The sequence below is a fragment of the Maylandia zebra genome, linkage group LG3 (genome assembly GCF_041146795.1).
Source record: "Maylandia zebra isolate NMK-2024a linkage group LG3, Mzebra_GT3a, whole genome shotgun sequence".
Classification (NCBI taxonomy): Eukaryota; Metazoa; Chordata; class Actinopteri; order Cichliformes; family Cichlidae; genus Maylandia; species Maylandia zebra.
The window spans coordinates 11,932,762-11,952,697 of NC_135169.1; the positions used below are offsets into that span (position 1 = coordinate 11,932,762).

A 19,936-nucleotide genomic window follows, 5' to 3' on the forward strand; every position below is an offset into this window, starting at 1 on the left:
AAAGAAGACAAACGTTAGACTTCAGGCTGAAACCACAGGCTGCATTTCCTCTTTTCTTGGAGGCCCAGACAGAAATTTTGTGGTCTCTGATTTTCAGCAGATAAAAATAAACCAACAACAGTCTTTTACACACATGCAGTCATCACAGTCTGCTCAGAGAAACAAAGAGAGAGAAAAAAAAGAATTAATAGGTGACCTGAACCACTAGACTCTAGTGATGTGCGATACCACTGACTTCCTTCCAAAGTAAAATTCAGGGCTGTATTGACGATACCGATCCAATACCCATACTTTGTACAAAAACTTGATGTTTTATTGTATTTCAAATTAAAGTTTCATAATGATTACAGGGCATCAGACTACTTGTTCTTATTGCTTAATAGTGCAGAATTATAAATAAAGAAACTGAAGAACCTGAAGTTGTGCACTATTTGAACACGTTGCCTGCCTGTAGCATTAAAGGACTCCGTGAGAGGCGTCTGTCTCCCCCTAGCAGCACCTGTCCCTGTCCTCTTCAGTTGGCCTCAACATAAGCTCGTCATATTCTGTGATATGATTACTCTGAGGTGTTTGACAAGGTTAGTGGTGTTGCCACAACACCTCACTGTCTTCCCACATGTATCGCAAACCGTGTCTTGGCTGCAACACATTTATACAGCCATATTTCGCATATAACTATGAAAGGTGGAAGAGGAAGTAGTTCCTTCCAAGTTAGACATCCGAATGATTTAGTTTCTTTCCACTGTGTTCCTGTTAATGATAAACTACTAATTTACCCCAAATTACAAAAATATCGATATTTTAATATTAGAATCGATTCTAGAACATAAATAACTGGTATCGGAGGAATCGATATTTCAGTATCGATCAGCACACCACTACTAGACTCACATGTCATATGTACTATTGTCTGCAGGTTGAGCCATCTGTCAATTAATAATATTCTGAATCATCATCACACCCATTTTTGTTCTTTGTTGGTGTGTGTGTGTGTGTGTGTGTGTGTGTGTGTGTGTGTGTGTGTGTGTGTGTGTGTGTGTGTGCAGATTTGTGAAATTGTCCCCTAATCTTCATAATATCAACACCCCTGAAACAGCAGCAAATTGCACCATGGTGAGACCCAGAATCAAAACATTCAAGCTGAATACACTAGTGTAGAAAACACCGGGCAACTGTACTTAGAGAGCATCTGCACCCCATAAGACCAAGAAGCTGAGAACACCAGCATGCTGTGTGAGAAACATGTATCTTGCCCACTGTCTTGTGGGTTCACGTGGCTAGTGGGTCCTCTCTGTGGCTGACTGGCAGTTAACCCAGTGAGTGACAGTTTCTCCCGCTGCATTGGGCTGTAGCCTTCTGCTGTACTGAAGGACAGTGCTGCAGCCATGTAGCTCTGCTCATGTAACATGTGGCCTTCCCACATCACATTTCTGGGCATGACCCTGGAGTCTATCAGAGCCTCCATGTCACTCACCCCCAAATGACAGCAGGCCTTTGGGGTGTGCCCAGACCCATTTGGGCTTCACTTGCGGGTCAGCTCCTGAGGCCGAGGGCTCTATGGTCAATAGCTCTTATATCAGTCATTGGGAGTCTCTAACATAACTATGATGGAGCTGCAAGCTGTCATCCTGGCACTCAAGCAGTTTCTATCAAGACTGTCAGGGTACCGTGTTATCATCAAGATAGCAAAAATGGTTGCAATAGTCTACATCTACAGGTAACGGGGGCTAGGGTCTCCCCTCCTCTGCACGATAGCTACCAGACTGTGGGAGTGGGGTCACCCCCTGTTCTACTCACTGAAAGCCGTTTTTGTGCCAGGACCATTAAACGTGACAGGGATATTACAATATGTCGAGGGGGAGCCCAATCCAAGAGGAGTGAAGACTCTGGATGGAGTCTTCACCTCTGGATGGTGGACCATCCAGAGGTGGTCCACCAGATCTGGACCCCTGCACCCCTCGCCACAGGCTTTTCTCTGGGGCTTCCCTCCATACTCCCTCCTCCAGTTATTCCTTCACCGGGTCAAAACGGAGGAGTTTTTTTTTTTTTTGACCCTCCGTTGATCATGGTGTCCCCTCTTTGTCTCCAAATGCTAGTTTTCAGTTATCCTGCCAATCATGGCCAGGACACCCCAGGAGCTCCCTGTTCTGAGGGACCTCCTGTTCCAGGTGAGGGGGTCACTGTTCCACCTTTTCCCAGTAGGGGTCAGGGGGAGAGCCTGTACCCTGAGAGGGAGAGGCTCCATGCCTTAGGGCTGCCTGATGTAAACGTGAGAATGCTGCAGGAGTTTTCCGAGTCGGTTGAGTTACTAATATCTCTCACTGTGGACATGGACAAAGAGGCAGCTTGGAGCCAGGTTGCTCTGTGCTATCCCCATGCTTTGGGACAGCATGTCTTGCTTACCCGGCCGTTCAGGAAGAAAGACAGCCGTTTGTCAGCTTCCACTCTGGAATTCTGGGCAGACCCCTGTCTAAGTCCGGATTGTCCCACAGGGTTGTGGAGGCCATTCAACAGGCATATGACTCTTTGGATGTTCCCCTCCCTTTCACCCACTGTGCCCACTATGTCACAACATTAAACATTTTAATCACTTTCAGCCAGTAATCCATAAGAAATGTTTCATCCTTTCTAAGAAATAACTTTTATTTTATCTAAACTTGTTCTTTGGAAACAGTTACAGCTACATTTACAGCACACATGTTTGTTTGTTTTTTATTCTTCTGCAACATGCAGTGATGTAAATAATAGACTTTGAAGTCAAAGTCTTTATCATCACCCAATGTTTATATTTCACAGGTCTTTCTGTATTGGAAAGGTGCACAGCAAATCACTGGAGTTAAATATTCTGGAGTTAGGCATAAAAGTGCGCAAGAGTTACATTCCGGGAGTTTATTTTTCACCTTATACTACAGTCAGTGTTGGGGAGTACTCTAAAGCGGTGTAATATTTAGGTGTTCATTCACTGGGTGCTAAGGAGTCTAATTCAACACATTGCTGGTGTTGTTTGCCTGTCGACCGTTACAGCGCCTATCTGTGTTTCTTTCTTGGACTCCGACATGTAGGAGGTAAAAATACTTTATTTACTTTGGAATTTTCTGTGAGTGTAGTGATGTTATTTATATATATATATTCAGTTACATGGATGCACAAGTAAAATATAAAGTTAACTAACTAGCACTACATGTGTTTTCTGTATGTTATGCTGATTTGGAGATAGCAGCTAGGCTAATGCTAGTCAAAAGTTAGCTAACTTACTTATCTTACTGTATTTTAAGATACACATTTCACGTTGTCAATGAAAACGTTTATTTCTATTTCTTAATTTTAACACTAACGTTTAATTTAACGTTAGCTAACTACAGTAATATTCTGTTTAGACTCATGGTAATGGCCGTATTTAACCAAAGAGAGGTGCAGCCTGCACTGATGAGATGTTGAGGTACCATTAACATCAGTTAGTTAGTCCTGCTGCACACTGAGACATACACACAACCCTGTCTCCAGAACTGTAAAGACAAGGACACAGCAAACATGCAGTCACATTGTCTGCTAAACCAGCCTAGCTAAATAGATTTTAAGCAATATTTAGTGTGGACAGGCTAACTCAATGTAAGACAGTGTTCGTTGATTAAGTTATACACAGTTTACATAGAGTTACCATAAACAACCTCTTCTTCTTGTGTTGTGTTTCATAGTAGTAAAGGTATTTTTTTCCGTAGGTGGCCAAGATGTTGATAAAAGTAAAACACAGAGAGACAAAGAAATATGCAAAATTGGAAGAAGTCAGCTTCACAGATTTTGTGAGAGCAGGTAAGTTATGGTTTGTACTAAGTCATTAAAGAAGAAATGATAATGTTGTTATTAACTAAGTGATGATTTTACTTCAGTGCAGCAGAAGTTTCTCATACCAGAAAATGCAGCACTGAAAGTCACGGATGAGCAGGGTATAGAGGTGGATGAGCATATCTTTCCTGAACTTGCAGCAGTCAAAGAGGTGTGTTTTGTCATCTATACAGCTGAAGGTAAGTAAATATATGCTCTGATAGATTTTGAAGGATTTGATTTGTACAGTTACTCTTAAATAAACATTTTTAATTTGTCTAATATCCTGTGGTAACAATCACAAAATGCTGTTTTCATGGCTCAACAGTAAGTTGGATTTATCACATGCATTTCAGACATCCTGGAAACACAATCATCCAAGAAGCTGCGTGACTGCTCAGACCTAACACACTATGTGACACTCACACCTTGTGGTATGTAAATTGTATATTACCATAATAAAATACAAAATAACCATCTGTTCTCCTGGGAGAAAGTATAATTTAATCAAACCGTGCAATTTACTGGCCCTGTGTGCATAAATGGTATCTTTGTTGTGTTGTGTTTTTGATTGTATATACCTTGTATTCTAATATTTTTATTTGTCACCCTCCGATTTGACTGTCCTGAAGCAACATGTGGAAGAGCCCTCCTCTCCAAGTCTAACAGATACATTGTCTGTCTCAACCACCAGCAGTCAGAGCAGTGACACAAGTGATGCCGGACTTCAAATGGTTCAGCCTCTATTGGACAGCATACATGAAAGAAATGTAGATACAGTACTTAATTGACTTATACTTGACTCTTTAGTTGCCATTACTTGAAAAAGCTTAAACACGAAGATAAAACAGATTAGAGAAAAATAATTTAATATAGTATTTCATGTAGTTTGCTCTGCAACTGTAGTGTGTAATAAGACTTGCTCTCTCGCTCTCTCTCTGTTTTTGTTATGCATGTTAACCATGAAACGTGTTTCCATGATCAGTGTCCTGCTTTTCAGTTAAATGAAACCATTTTTAAGAAGATACTGGTCCTAGAAAGGGAGAAAGTAAGACATTTCAAATGTTTTGATGCCCAAATGTCATATGGGTGTGATTCACAATTTTATGTTCTGTCAGAGAGTTGCATTACTTAATTTGTTGGCTTGATGGAGACTTTACAGAGTCTTCCTCACGTTAACACTGCATTACAAGAAGTGCTTATTCTGTAGTCATTTTTTTCCTTTAATTCTGTTTTTTTTTTTCTTTTCGCCCAATGTTAGGCCTTTCTGACCTCAACTGTTTAGCTGCCAATAATGGTGGATATTATGCTATTACAGTACTGTTACACAGAATGTATGTTAATCCATGCAGCATTCATATTTGAATATGTTATTTTTGATAAATAAAATCCATACATTCATAATAATCACTATTGTGTTTTTGTAGTAATTTGCACCAAAAACCTAAAACTTTTTTCAATTGATGAGTAACACTACAAAAGAGTTAATATCAAACTTAACTCTAGTTATGAGTTAAATTTTACTCTATATGGTAGTAGAAATTTCACTCCGTGAGAGTTTAGTTTTAACTCCTATAAAGAGTTGAAAAATCAACTCCCGGAAAAGAGTTACTCTAACTCTGCACTAGAGTTCATTCGATGGTCACGCATGTACACTCAAATGTAGTTAATCTGAACTCCCTGAGAGTTTATTCCAAAGACCAGAATTTGCTGTGTGGAGAATGACAATGATCTGACAATCTGAAGTTACACAAAGAAAAATATATTTATATGTGGTTTTGTGGGTACAGAGAGAGACAGATTCTCTTTCACGCAGTGAAAACCTTGTGTGCTGTCCATGGTGCTGAAATAATAACAGTTTAATGAATTTAATACTTCACTGTTTGTTAGTCGTGTGCAATACTGTAAGATTTTGTATAGATCTGATACCAAGTAAATACAGGGCCTGTATCACTGATACTGATACCAGTACCAATACTTTTTAATAATTGCAGTACATCATCACAGTTGTTAATTCTGAATGAATTTAAATCACCTTTAAGACAGCCAGGTTGCCTCTCTGATGAAACTGCAGCAGTGCGTACAGGAGAGAAACAGAAAGTAAAGTATCAAGTTCATTATACACGTAAGGAGAGAGAACGTGTTGGTTGACCAGGAGGACTGAGAGACCATGACAGATACAATAAATTATAAATGAATTAATGTCTCCCTCTGTTGGCCAACAGCTGTAAACACACTCCAGTGATTGTACTTGGAAGCTGTGTTCAGAGTTTGACATGAGACATATGGGACGAGGAATATCCAACTGACACGTACCCTTATTTACCATAGGTGATTCACACTACCGTAACTCTTCGATCAGTTGTCCTACAGAGATGGTTACTGAAAGATGAGAAGACGTGCTTTGCAAAACTTTACAGTGTATCATTAGAATGCTCATGCAACAATGGTCCAATCACAGGGAAGAATTGATGACACAAGGAGCAGAGAGGTGGGTGTGAAGAAGTGGCAACACCCCAACGTGTACCATTTACCATGTACTCACTAGAGGTAATGTGTAATCAGACAGCAGATATCATGTTTACAGGATCTGCATCAGTTTTTATTCTGAATTATATAGCAGGTATTTATAAATAGCAGTTAAAGAACATCACAGAGGTTTTTAAAACAAGAAACAGCTGGAAGAGGAAGTGGATAGTCAGTAATTTGCATCCTCTGTGGTGTGATGAAAACAAGCTAAACCAGAGATTTAAAAACTTTGTATCTATCTCTGCTATCAGCTGTCAGCATCATGTTCTCTGAAAGACTTCAAATCAGCTTAAATTGTTCTTCCTCATTTTAGTTGTAGGCAAGAGAGAAAAAATACCACACCGTAGTTTATATAACACTTTAAAAACAACACATAACCGACCAAAGTGCTGTACAGCAGAAATATAAGAGGTACAATAAGAATAACAAATATAATAAATAAATAACAATAAAATAACAGTGTCAGTTAACCACTGAGTCAAAGGCCAGCAAATTTAAATCTGAATTTAAAAACCACTACTGATGTAGACGCTTAATGTGGAAAGGGAGATCATTTCAAAGCTTTGGGGCAACAATAGAGAACGCTCGGCAAGTTTCAGCCGTGATTTAGGGACTGAGAGCAACAGCTGCTCAGCTGACTGGAGTGAACGAGGGGAGACGAAGGGCTTCAGCAGATCAGACAAATATACAGGTGCCAGACAATTTAAGGATTTAAAAACCAGTAAAGGGATTTTAAAATAGATTTTAAATTCAAATTGGAAGTCAGTATATGGAGACCAATTCTTTTACCAATTAAAATCATGCCACAGCATTTTGCACCAGTTGCAGGTGTTATGGAAGTTTTCATGCAGACAACAGAGAGCAGCTAACATCCTTTAATTAAAAAAAAAAACGTGAGAGAGAGAGAGAGGGACCAGCAGAGTCTCTCTCCCGATCAGCCCTGGGTTTATAAGGAACTCAGGTGCCTGATGGAACTTTCCAGTCAAACCTCCAGATCCTGACAGAATCCTTCCACTGACATGACGGCTGCGACACACCTGCACCAGGACAAACCTCCACCCGACCCACTCCTGTTAAACAGGTGAAAATAGATTTAAGAGCAACAGGACTTAGTGCTGCTGAGTCTTTGATTTTATTTATTTTCTATTGTGTTTTACTTGCATCTGTTTAAAAGAGTGAATGTAAACAAAAAAGACAATTTTATTTTATATGCTGGAATATGCAGCAAATAGGTTTACATGTTAAACAAATTTCTTCCAGTCAGAAAATGTTGCATATAATTTAATTTTTGCTTCCTGCAATGTGCATAAAGTTAAAAGATTAAAACTCATTAAACTAATTAAGTTTTAAAAAGAGACTTTTTTCATTTGATTACATGTTATATGATCAATTATGCAGAAAAAACCAAAACATCAAATAGCCTTAAAAACTTAAAATCATCCAGGTGATTGTCAGTTTTCCTTTTTTGCATTAAATTGCTAATTTATCTGTTTGGCTGGATGTTACAGAAATGGTTCCCACACCTGTCATTACAATGTTAAAGCTCGGCTCCAACCAGTCTGCTGCACTCTGCAGTATCACAGTAGTGATGCGCAAATCATGAACGAATCGTTCAATACTCGAGAATCACTTTACTGACTCATGAATCATGATTCACAAGCCCAACTGACTCACTGACTCATCCCTGTTGCTGTTAGCAGCAATATATCTAGCTTATAATTCAAATTGTGGAGAAAAACATAACATCCACACTGCAAAAATGGCTAGTCTATATTTAGGAAAAAAATACTACATTTGATACAAAAAGCACTGAAAACAAGTGAAATTATCTGTCCATGCAGCAAGTTTATTTTACTTAATAAGAAATCTTGAAATAAGATTTTTTAATCCAGAAATAAAAGAACACATTTGAGAATTGAAGAGGGTTAAAATAAGCTTTAAAAAGCTCAATTTAAGATAAAATTACTTTATATCAAGTCCCAAAAGTAAGTTAAATATGCTAAATTACAGTCTTTTTTTATGTTTTGAATTCTTACTTGCAGCAAATGAATGCACTGCAACGAGAAAAATAGTTCTAATACTATGAAAAACTACTCAATATTAGTGAAGTATGATTAATTTGTTTCTTGATTCAGGTTGGCTTATCTTAAAATAGAGCTGAATCAATATTAAATCCAGGCAAAAAAACCTTAAAACAGACCTTTTTCCTAGAATACTCCTTGGCTTCTACTGAAATCACAACCAGGACAAGAGTGATATATGTCAACATTTATTTCTCTCATGAGAACAAAATCCTTTTTTTAAACAATATAGGGCTGCTGCACAATCCCTAAAAGTCTAAATCAACCCTTTAAAAGGCCTAAACAGAGAAAAGAAATTACATTTTTGGCCTTAAACTTTTGTGACAGTCACATAGTCTCACAATGTTGTAAATAATGGCATTACTGACTTAAAACTTTACATGCCTCAGGTAAAGTGTCACTAAGAAAAAAAAACAACAACTTTCATTTGTAAAGCATTATAAGTACAGCCGTTTCTCAGGACATTGCTAGGCAAATTAGGAACAAAGTTGTACAAACGTACTACAAAACTAAACAAACTGCAAATGACCTGATAAAATCCTGCTTGGTATTCACCTATTTTTCAAAGAACGACTTCCACTCAGCTATTGCTTTCTTATATGCACTAGTGGCATCTTGATCATGGATGGCATCAGTTATTACCTCAGTTTGTATGACAGAGAGGACCGTTGCAACACATTTTGGGTATGTTAAGTGCAAGGTGTAGTAATATGCCATCAACACCAACATTCCTTCCCAGAAATCCTCCAAGGAGAGAGTGGTCACTGGTATGTTTCCTACAGCAACAATGCTGGTTGTTCCATCAAAAAGCAGCACTGGGGAGGAGAGAGGCCGCTTCTCCAGGTATAGCATTGCATCTTCACCCGGCTAGAAAAGCACAAAAAAAGGACAAATTCTTCAAGATTTTCAATGAAAGGGTTGCTGTGCATCCAAACAGCTTAAGACACAAAAAGCAATATCAAGAGTTTAGAATGCTCCAACTGATTTACTGTTGGAATAGAAGAAATAAATGTAAAATATCTGACTTACATAAATATGAAACTTTGGAAATGTACACAGCAAAATCTCCAGTGTTAAATTAACACTGGAGAGTGTCTATATGGGTCCACTCCTCTGAGTGTTAAATACAACACTGTTGAGTGTTAAATTAACACTTTGACAGTGTTATATGTTTAAAAGTAACCTAGTCAGTTTTGAAGATTAACAAAGACTAACACTGAGCAGTGCTGATTTTCTAACACTGGAATATTTCTAACATTTTGATTTATTTTCCAGTGTTAGAAAATCAGCACTGCTCAGTGTTAGTCTTTGTTAATCTTCAAAACTGACTAGGTTACTTTTAAACATATAACACTGTCAAAGTGTTAATTTAACACTCAACAGTGTTGTATTTAACACTCAGAGGTGTGGACCCATATAGACACTCTCCAGTGTTAATTTAACACTGGAGATTTTGCTGTGTATTAATTCTGAGCATGAATTTTCTCTAGTTTGCAGCATTTTTATCATGTCTATTTGTGCTTTTTTTCTCATTTGTTTTTTAAAACTATTTCTTTTAACTTTGTTACATATTCTAGTTTTTGAAGGCCTTTTTAAATATATCATTTTACTGCTTCTACTTGTATCCTAACTGCAATGTGCTTTTGCTCTGTGCTGCCTCTCTGGAGTAGGTTTTGAATAACAATTAAGAAATCCTGAATAAGGAGTAATTTAATCCCTGCTGAATTGAACTTCAACCCACTCTTATTAAGCAGGAAAAGCAAAATAATAATATTAATAATAACAATACAAGTAAATGGAGTACAAGTTACAGTGGCTGGTATTGCAGCTGTTCGCACCTTGAGGATATGAAGGAGAGCCTCACTGGCACTTCCCAGCCGCTTTGGTGGTGTAGTTTTTGAAGGAAAAAGAGATGGAAGTGCATTGAAGAGAGTGACAGTAAAATCCACTGTGAACGGAGAAAAGTATCTCAACAAAGCAATCCGAACATATCTGATGTGTGGATTTAATGTATGAAAAGGCCACTTACCTCCACGTACATCCAAGGGGAGAGGAGGTTTCAGGACCTTCTTCCAAATGCCATAGAACTGCACCTTCGAACAAAACTCTGCCCATCGACCCTTCATTTGATCTATGTATTTGCAGTTGGAGCCACCAATGATGCGACGCAGTTCATCCATCGCCTATGACAAAGTTGTGCTCAGTTAGTCAAGAACTAACTAAACCTATCCAGAGAAAGCAAGGAATTTAACTGAAGGTAGTTGAACTTACATTTCGTATGTCTTTGAAGCACGGGTATGCTTCAAATATTTTTCTAGGCCTGTCTTCTTCCCTTGTAACATCTGCGTCAATAAAAGCTCGTCTGGCCTCAAACTCCAGGTCCAAAATTTGAGCGACGTCACTTTGGTTGGGTTTTGCATTGGGTTTCCTGTACATGTTGCTCAAGGTTTTGTAATGTCTTGCCTGCATCTTCAGGCTGTCATGGTCTGCTAGGGAAAGCAAAGAGCAATTGTAAGACATGGTGTAACTAGACTAAATTCAGATTTTTCTAATCAGTCATTTCTAGTAAGGTTGCATGGTTGTTTTTAAGTATAATATTTATGAGAATTAATGTTTAGGTTAAATATGTTTGAGTAATGAACTGACCCTATATGTCCTAATCATTTCCCTTTGTGTCCTTTTCTTATAATGATCATGGATTTATGTTAATTGTTAGTTTGAACAGAATCAAATATTAAAACGAAAGTTTAAGATGCCCGTGAATAAAACTGTGGTGAAAATAAGGTAAAGGTTGTTTACTGTGTATATCGTTCACATCAGTGTGAACAGTGATTATGAGCTGATGGATAAAAATCTTTTAGGTAATTTGATCTATGACAGAAACACTGTGATAAGGCATGATAGATGTGACCAGCATGAGGATTTACATGTGTAAATAATCAGCACTGAGTAACACCCATTACAACACAAAGTGGTAAAATACTTACTATGGCTAACTGGCAAACTGGAATGAGGGATCTATCATATGTTGATTTTACACACCAACTCGAGTTAATGCCAAACCACTATGATTTTTGGAATAAACACTTAGAACGGGGTTCATTGCTGCAACCATATTTTGGAAAGAGCTGTAAGAGGAACCACAGTCAGACTGAGAGGTAGATAAGGGTGATGGTGGACTTACCAACAACATCATCTGGAGGTGCAGTTGAAGGACCTATATCAGACCTGGGTGCAGAGCATGAGGCTGACTTGGATAATAGTGGTAAAGCCAGCGTAGTATTGTTTGACGCAGTTGGTACAGTGGAGGGTAGCGGCAATTGGGATTCTTTCTCTGAGGAAAAAACAGAAGATGAACAGAATGTAATAACAGGGAATAGCTAGAAAGTTAAGGAAAATACTCAACACTGTATAAATCTTGTGATGCACTCTGAACAGAAAACTGAGGGCAGGTGGTCTCTTTGAAGTTTTAGATGTCCAAAAGTCATTAGTACAGCAGACCAAAGTACACACCTGCATTTGAGTTATCCTCGCTGAGGTCATCATTGCTCTCAAGAAGTGTGGTATAGTCACTTGAACCACTTGCTTCACCACTTAGGTCACCTTCAGTCCCATTGTCTGTGTCATCTGAGCTGAAAAGAGTCTTCCTGGGCCTGCCTCGTTGTGGCATGGAGCCCTGCCTCTTCCTTGGAGACTTCATATTTTGGAGTCGTTTGTACAGTTTGGTGTAGATGGTCAGCTGTGGTAAAATAATATATATTTGTACATCATTTTATTATCTCACTCAATTTTAGATATTGTAGTGGGTAAAGAATAACTTATGTATGGCATGTGTGTGTCAGCATCACGTAACATGGGGTAATAGTCAACAATCTTCTGTGACATTGCTCTCATTTCGAGTTTGGAGGGGTATGTTACTTCTTTCCCCATGGGACTAGCTCGGAGGATTGCAACCATGCTGGTGACTGTGTTCCTTACAAGTCTGCAACAGAGCTCCTTCGACATCCTGCAGTCCTTTTCCTTTCCACTGTGGAGCAATGCAAAGTACTGACTGCGCACCATGTCCAACTCTGAATCTGTATACACCACATACTCTGGTGGGTCTGGCATTTTCATTTTTTTGTCAGCAGTGTAGGAAATGGGAGTGGAAGTTTGAGGCTGACATTGTGACACATCAAAGCCGAAGGGGTTACTCTCGCTTCGATGGAAAGTGTTGGCAACTTGGTCAGTACTCTTAAACTATAACAGTTGTGGGATATAAACAAAAATACACAATTAGGCAAATTAATGCTAGACAATATGGACAGTAATCATCTTCTTAGTGGTATAATGTGTATTTACCTTTTGGCTGATAAAATCCCAAATCTTCTTTCTACGGAAGAAATTTTCATGGCCCGGAAAAAGATCCTTTAGGTCATCCCGGGTAAAGCTTCTCAAAGTTTCCTCATCAATATTCGCAGCTGTAAAAGAGAAAAACAACTTCAAAAGTGATATTTATTTCTCTTTTCCTGGGCGTGGCTTATTACATGTCAAGGTCATTTTTTGTCAATAAATGTATTTTAGCAATAAGTAATATTAACAGGATAAAATGTCAAACTTAAAACAGTTTATCAAATATTTGGGAATGCAATAAAACTATTTTTGGGTGTCTTCAAGAATGATGTTCCAAGTCTATTTAGGCAAAGACAGCTCAAGGCTATAATGTGGATAAAGTTCAGAGTAGAGTGCAATCCTAGCTCCAAGTTTCAGAAATGATGCTAACAGATGCTAAGGCTGCTTAGCTAACGTACCAAAATAACTGAAAAATAAGACTTACCCTGCAACACAGACAGTATGGCATCGTCAAAGTTGTCCATGCCGTGACAGCAGTTCTCTAGTTCGTTCCAAAGCCTCCACTCACAGTACCTGGAAATATCCTACAGCTTAAATAAGATCATTTAGCTAAAGTTAACACATTAGCTAGATTGCTAACTAGCAGCAGCCCTCACAAAACACGACTTTATCTTAATAACACCGTTGTACCATAGTATTTTTCAAATCAACTTAATGTTACCAACCTTAAATTACTGTTCACTTTGTTTAGATAAATAATTTTGATCTTCCTAACGGTCCTGATGGTTAACAAAGCAGGGGAAAAGAGTTTGTCCCGCGTGAAAGTAATGTCACGACAGGAACTGAGAATGCGCATGCAGAAAATTATTTATATTTCATTTTTTTTAAGTAAAAGAAAAGAAAAATATAAATTAAGTCTTAAACACTTATTGCCTAAAAATAAATATAACTGATGTAATTTAAACCTGAAAAATTGGATAATTAAGGATACATATATTTTAAAAATTGCCTACCTTTCCCATGGTCCCACACTCTCATCTGTGGCCTTCAGTGGAGAGCGGTAAAGTATGCTGCATGGCTACAGCGCGAAAACAGTTCACCATGGCGCTCTGGAGATGTATGATCTGTTTTATCTTTGTTTCTTTAACTCTGAAGGTGCTCCTTAGCCACATAAATGCAGCTCATGGTCGAAGGCAGGATTTTGGGGTTTACTGTGGAATAGATGGCTGTGAACAAGATTTCAGAGTTTTTAACTCATTCTTTCGCCACATTAAACGGACGCACCCTCTGTATTTGACGAATGGAAGCCCACCAAGAGGATGGAGGATCCCCCCAACATCCCACTCTTTAGGATCGGAAAATTTTGGTGTTTCAGTCTTTGCCAACTGTAGTACTGCAACAACAACCAGCACCGTGGAAATATCAACTGGTGGATCTTTGGCTGAAGTGCAGGAGCCTCAGGTTGTTGACAGCCCGATCACGGTAAGTGTTAAACTAAATAAAATGTAGTGTGGCTTCTGATGACAAATTTAGCTATGTCTAACTCCTCGTATTTGGTCCTATATTACTTTTAATTCTTTTCTCCATTTTTAGTCAAGAGAAATTTAACGAGATCTCGCGATATTATACCGCTAGATATTGTTCTTCAATCTGTTACAAGCGATTTCCACTATGGTTGGATTTTAAATCACAATTTCATCCTGCAGGATGAAATAAAAAATAAATAAACAGAATAGCAGTTCAGTGTAGATAGTACAGGCTATGTTGCAGCCGGAGAAGGCACACACTCTGCGGCTGGCATGTCTCCTGGTGAAGTTTGCATCAAAGACACTCTCAGCGCGCTTAAATCTTTCAATGTGGCAGCAATTTGGGTATCTCGTAGGAATTATAAGTGGTGAATACGGTTTCAGGTAAGACACAGAGTATTTGGAAGCACTGTAAAAAAATCTGTTGGCCAGAAATACTGCCAAAACATGGATAAGAATGATTTTCTTGAAAATTAAATAAATTAATAAATGCATACAATAAAATATATCCATATACTAATACTAACATAAATTCTGAGTGCAAATCTAAATTACGTGATTTAAAAATACATAAATAATTTAATAAATACAACAAACATGTAAAGAAACTAATATCTAAGTGCAAACAAAAATTCATTATTTAAAAAAATAAAATCTTATTCTCATGAATCCAATCCCTAGCCTCATCAAAAAAATGGACAACCCCTTTTTTATTGTTTCTTTGTCTTTGATTTCTTTTCCATTTCTTTTTTCTTTATTCCAAAGAATGAATATTATATTATCTTATATTATATTGAATATTCACAACTGTAACACTAGTCACTGTCATGCACTTTGTTTTTTAATGGACCAATCATTAGGTGTAACTGATTATACCTGTTATGTAAGAATTTCTATAATTGGCCAGGAATTTGGAGTAACTTTGTTTTTCTGCTCTAAAGGAAGAAGCTGTTGCTACAACATCCTTTACCAGACATGATATTACCAGATCTGCTGCAGCTTTTGCTATCTGTGTTCAAGAACAGTGCCACTTATCACAGGTATGTTATAGTCTTAATGGATCAATACATTACATAAGGCAATCAATGTCTTACTTGTTCATAATGGTATTCAGAATTATTATTATTTTATATAAATGCAGAATAAGTTACTTTTATTTCAAATGTTTTCACAGAGAACGGTCAAACATATCATCTCAGGAGTGCAACAGTATCAGGCTGTTCTTTTGGATACGCTCAAGGAAAGAATGAAGACAGTGTTTGAAGATAATGCCGAGGGAACCACTCAGCTTCAAGATGAGGCTTTGGCTACATTTGATAAATTCATGGATCCTTTCTCCACCATTGCATATGGACAGAGTAGAGCCATAGGGGAAATGTTCTGTCCAGTCAACGCAGAGGAAGTAGTAGTATCCCAGAAGATATGTTGGGTAAAGCAAGGTCTTTCAAGGGTCATGTCCATAAGGAACAAAAGTTTTTACTATGTACCATTAATTGAAAGTCTAAAGCAGTTAATGACTAATGAGAGAATCTTTACCATGTTGAACACTGCACCACAAAGAAGCAGAGAGGGATTCTTCTATGATTTTAGAGACGGGTCCCTCTTTACATCTCACCCCTTGTTTTCTCAGAGGCCAAATGCATTGCAATTAATACTGTACACAGATGAAATTGAAATATGTAACCCCTTAGGGTCCCATGCTTCTGCAAACAAATTGGTCATGTTTTATTATACTTTAGGAAATATTGATCCAAAATTTAGGTCAAAGTTAGCTGCAATACGACTTCTTGCTATTGCTAAAGCAAATGACATTTCTCAGTGGGGTATTGATGTTGTACTGAAAAGAATACTTCAAGATCTATCACTGCTTTACAATGGTGTAAGGATTAAAATGTCAAATGGTGAAATTGAATTGTTTGGTGCTGTTATAGCCATTTGCGGAGACACGCTAGCCCAGCATGAGATTGCTGGCTTTAAAGAAGGGATTGGTTTTGCTTATAGCAAATGTAGACACTGTGAATGCAACTTTGATGATATGCAAAGTGTTTTTGAGGAGAAGAAGTTTGTTCACAGAACTCTGGAGAAACATATCAGGCAGTGTTTTGAAATAGATAAAGCAAGCACAGATTTATTGAAAGCGTCCCTCAAAACTACTTATGGAATCAATAGAAGAAGCAGACTAGTTGATGTTCCTGCATTTGACCTGATCAAACAAACTCCACAGGACATAATGCATGTTATTTTTGAAGGTGTTGCATCAATGGAAGTTAAATTTGTATTAAAACACCTAATTCTCTCAGGACAATTGGAATTAGACAAGTTTAATTCAGACATTCAAAATTTTCCTTACTCACCTCTTGAAATACGGGATAAACCATGTCCTATTAGCTTTGGCACTTTAGCGGCTAACGACAACAAATTGAAACAGTCTTGTGGACAGATGCTAATTCTTTTAAAAATATTACTTTTTCTTTTGTATGGTGTGGAGAGTGAGTATGTTGTATTTATTAGAAAGTTAATTATGATAATTCAAATAGTTCTTGCTCCCATTATTTCTTTACAAACTGTATTGCAACTGAGAAGTATGATTGAAGAACACCTGTATCAGTTCAAGCAACTTTTTCCCGAAGCCAATATAATACCTAAGCAACATTATATGTTGCATCTTCCCAGTCAAATCTTATCGCTTGGACCTTTAATAAGGAGTATGTGCATGCGCTTTGAGGCAAAGCACTCCTTTTTTAAACAGTGGGCTTCTAAGTTAAATTTTAAAAATATTTGTAAATCCCTTGCAAACCACAATCAATTTCTTGAGTGTTGTCAAAATGAAATAGGCACTGAACATCCTATTTTTGCGAAAGAAAAGGAATCCGGGCCAGTATCAGCTAAAAATAATGAATATGTTAGGAAAAAAATTAAAGAATTTTTTGGAATAGATGTCATGCAGTCTGTTGTCTCAGTGAAATGGTATGTTCTAAATGGCAATAAATACATTGCTGGGAAGTCCATGATTATTGCAGACGTGGATGGCACTTTCCCTGTGTTTGGACTGATAAAGGATATCTTTTTGATTGACTCATCTTTTATTGCTTTTGAGTATGAAACTTTGAATTTAAATGAAGACTTATTGGCATATGAAGTAACTGCATGGACAAGTAACTGTGCCCATTGTTGCTCAAGCTACAGAATTAGCCCATGAGCTCATTGATTATACTTCATACTTTTCTATTAGTTTTAGGGACAGTGTGTTTGTGCCAATCAAATACAGTCTTTCTGATATTATTTCCCATAGAAATCACCCTTAAGATTAGGGTTGCACCAAGTATTGGCTTAGTGTAGTTTGTGATGATATCAGTTGACAGTCATTAAATGTTCCCTAAACCAATGTCAATGTTGTACCACATAATGCTGGCATGCTGTGACAAACAGCTGTCTTTGAAATGTGATTTGTATCATAAATTGTGGTTAATTTTTTTCCTTTATATGTACAACTTTGAAGTCAGACATGATTTTGAATAAATCATATTTTCCACAGGTGCCTTGTGTGAATTTCCTAAATCAAGCAAATTGAGTTTGTCACTCTATCTTGAAACAAGTGATATTTTGAGAGACATCTGGTGAGAGACCTAATGTAGGCTATTTTAAGAGTTATTCTTCCCATTTCTGGATTTCTGTACTAATATAGACACAATTATATGGTTATTCTCAATTTAAGTTTATTATCTAAAATCCAGACTTAGAAACAAGTAAATCTTTTTTAAAACAAGGCAAATAATCTGGCCTGTCTAAAAATAGGATTTTAAATCATGGCAAGCACCAGATAATTTGCAGTGCAGTATCTTAACAAAAAAATTTCTACTCTAAACTGGAAGAAAAAACCTTGAGTAGAAGCTCACATCACACACAGCTCAGTGGACATTTAGATGAGAAAATATATATTTACCATCACTATATCACAGTAAACTGCTCCATCCAGGATTATTAACTTTGGTCTGTTTGTGATGAAGACGCCTGCAGAACATCCCATAAATCATTCAGTGAGGTCAACATCACCATCTTCACTGAGAACAGAGCTGTGGTCTGCAGAGGCAACAACCATGTTACCACAAATAAAGCTTCTAAAAACTTAACACTGTGTAAGTATTGGAGCATGTTTTAAATTATTTTGTTGAGCAATTTGTTTGATAATTTACTTTAACATGATTCTAATAAGATTTCGCACGTCCTTCGTATGTATGAAGAAAATGTTTTTACATGTACTTGCTTTTTGAAAATGTGTTTCCAGGCTTCATTAAATCTGATCCTGAGCATAAAGACTCATCACAACCACTCGCTGTGATAGTCAGTTACTGCAGTTTGTGTGTTTCTGTGTGGATGTTTGTTATTGTTCAAAGGACTGTTTCTGCATCTTCTTTGAGTCTCTTATGAGAATGAGGATGTCATTCAGTCATATGAGGAGAATTAATTCAATTCAATTCAATTCAATTTTATTTATATAGCGCCAAATCACAACAAAAGTCGCCTCAAGGCGCTTCATAGATACAGAGAAAAACCCAACAATCATATGATCCCCTATGAGCAAGCACTTTGGCGACAGTGGGAAGGAAAAACTCCCTTTTAACAGGAAGAAACCTCCGGCAGAACCAGGCTCAGGGAGGGGCGGCCATCTGCTGCGACCGGTTGATTCACTGTTAGACGGTTTTGACCAGGCACGTGCAGAGGGGGGGCTAGAGGGGCTTGAGCACCCGCCCCTTTCCTGATGGGTGCCCAAGGTGTCCTTTTGTTGAGGCAACTTTTTAAAAAAAAATTATTATTATTATTTTTTTAATGTGTGTGTGCGTGCGGAGTCCTGTTTGTGCCCCTCAACAATAATATTTAACTATTAATCACAGTTTTGCTAAATACAAGGATCTGGCTTGCATCAGTCACATGATCACTATTAACCAATGATCGCCCTTGACGGCAGAACGCGCTGGTTACGAGCCGGGAACGAGCTCACAAAGAGCACGCGCATTTGTTGCGGTCCGGAGCTGTAGGAGAAACACAAGTTAACTCAGAGATACAGACTGATGTGACAAAACCAGTAAGTAGGTGTACAGCGTACACTGTAGTGTATAGCACACAGGAGTATTAGCTTATTACGTACACGTTGGTAAGTTGTCTTGTTGCAACTGACGAACTGAAACAAATGAGCAACAGCGTGACAAACATTACCTGTCCTTTTATTAACTGCACAAGTAGTGCTGGTCATAGCTGCTGGCTACCTGGCTGTCATGGGTCTGTAGCTCTGTCCACCGTTTTAGGGAACATGTTTAGTTTTAAAGTATTTAGAAACATATTTAGTTTTAAAGTAAGTTACAGGGCTTTTCCTGCCTTTCTGGAGGGATTATATTTCACTAAAAAACGATCTAATATGCATGTCCACATAATTATGCATTATTATAATATTTTAAAAAACACACGCTGTATTTTAAAAAACATACATTAAGAAGCAGATTATATTAGATTTATATTTTAAATAAGACAAAATTTGGATTTTACAACAGTAAAATTATTGTATCTCTACAGTTTAAAAATGTAATAAGCTTTGCCCCTGCACAGAGTGGATAGTGAAACAAATGGAATCATCATAATGACATTATTTCA

General features: G+C 37.6%; 1 protein-coding gene and 2 long non-coding RNA genes across 8 annotated transcripts; 2 read left to right on the forward strand and 1 right to left on the reverse strand.

Annotated features, from left to right (window-relative positions):
• Window positions 1-3,008: 3,008 nt before the first annotated feature.
• Window positions 3,009-3,961, forward strand: LOC143414743 (uncharacterized). Its single transcript, XR_013095441.1, has 3 exons — window positions 3,009-3,065; window positions 3,720-3,810; window positions 3,888-3,961. It is a non-coding gene; the product is annotated as an uncharacterized LOC143414743 (long non-coding RNA).
• A 4,643-nt stretch (window positions 3,962-8,604) lies between these two features.
• On the reverse strand, window positions 8,605-13,902 carry LOC112430747 (uncharacterized). 6 transcript variants are annotated; one of them, XM_076879575.1, is made up of 9 exons: window positions 13,778-13,902; window positions 13,249-13,337; window positions 12,774-12,892; window positions 11,946-12,671; window positions 11,617-11,766; window positions 10,704-10,921; window positions 10,462-10,615; window positions 10,271-10,380; window positions 8,605-9,299 (listed from the first exon to the last, which is right to left on the reverse strand). In XM_076879575.1, the coding sequence occupies exons 4-9, from the start codon at window positions 12,130-12,132 to the stop codon at window positions 8,988-8,990; spliced, it is 1,131 nt and encodes a 376-aa protein (XP_076735690.1). In that variant the 5' UTR covers window positions 12,133-12,671; window positions 12,774-12,892; window positions 13,249-13,337; window positions 13,778-13,902; the 3' UTR covers window positions 8,605-8,987. The 6 variants fall into 6 exon arrangements, with proteins under 6 accessions (XP_076735690.1, XP_076735685.1, XP_024654959.2 ...); XM_076879570.1 differs by having other exon boundaries at window positions 13,249-13,354; window positions 13,778-13,891; XM_024799191.2 differs by lacking the exon at window positions 13,778-13,902 and adding an exon at window positions 13,490-13,616.
• Window positions 13,903-14,115: 213 nt separating this feature from the next.
• On the forward strand, window positions 14,116-16,947 carry LOC143414747 (uncharacterized). The gene is made up of 3 exons (XR_013095447.1): window positions 14,116-14,246; window positions 15,232-15,330; window positions 15,465-16,947. It is a non-coding gene; the product is annotated as an uncharacterized LOC143414747 (long non-coding RNA).
• Window positions 16,948-19,936: the final 2,989 nt, after the last annotated feature.

Excerpts from the sequence above, each read along its gene's own strand:
- LOC112430747 (XM_076879575.1), bottom strand. The coding sequence starts at position 12,132 with ATGAAGTCTCCAAGGAAGAGGCAGGGCTCCATGCCACAACGAGGCAGG. Across the intron at positions 11,767-11,945 it reads CGAGGATAACTCAAATGCAG|AGAAAGAATCCCAATTGCCG; the intron begins GTGTGTACTTTG and ends TTTTTTCCTCAG. Across the intron at positions 10,381-10,461 it reads CCCCTTGGATGTACGTGGAG|TGGATTTTACTGTCACTCTC; the intron begins GTAAGTGGCCTT and ends CTCCGTTCACAG.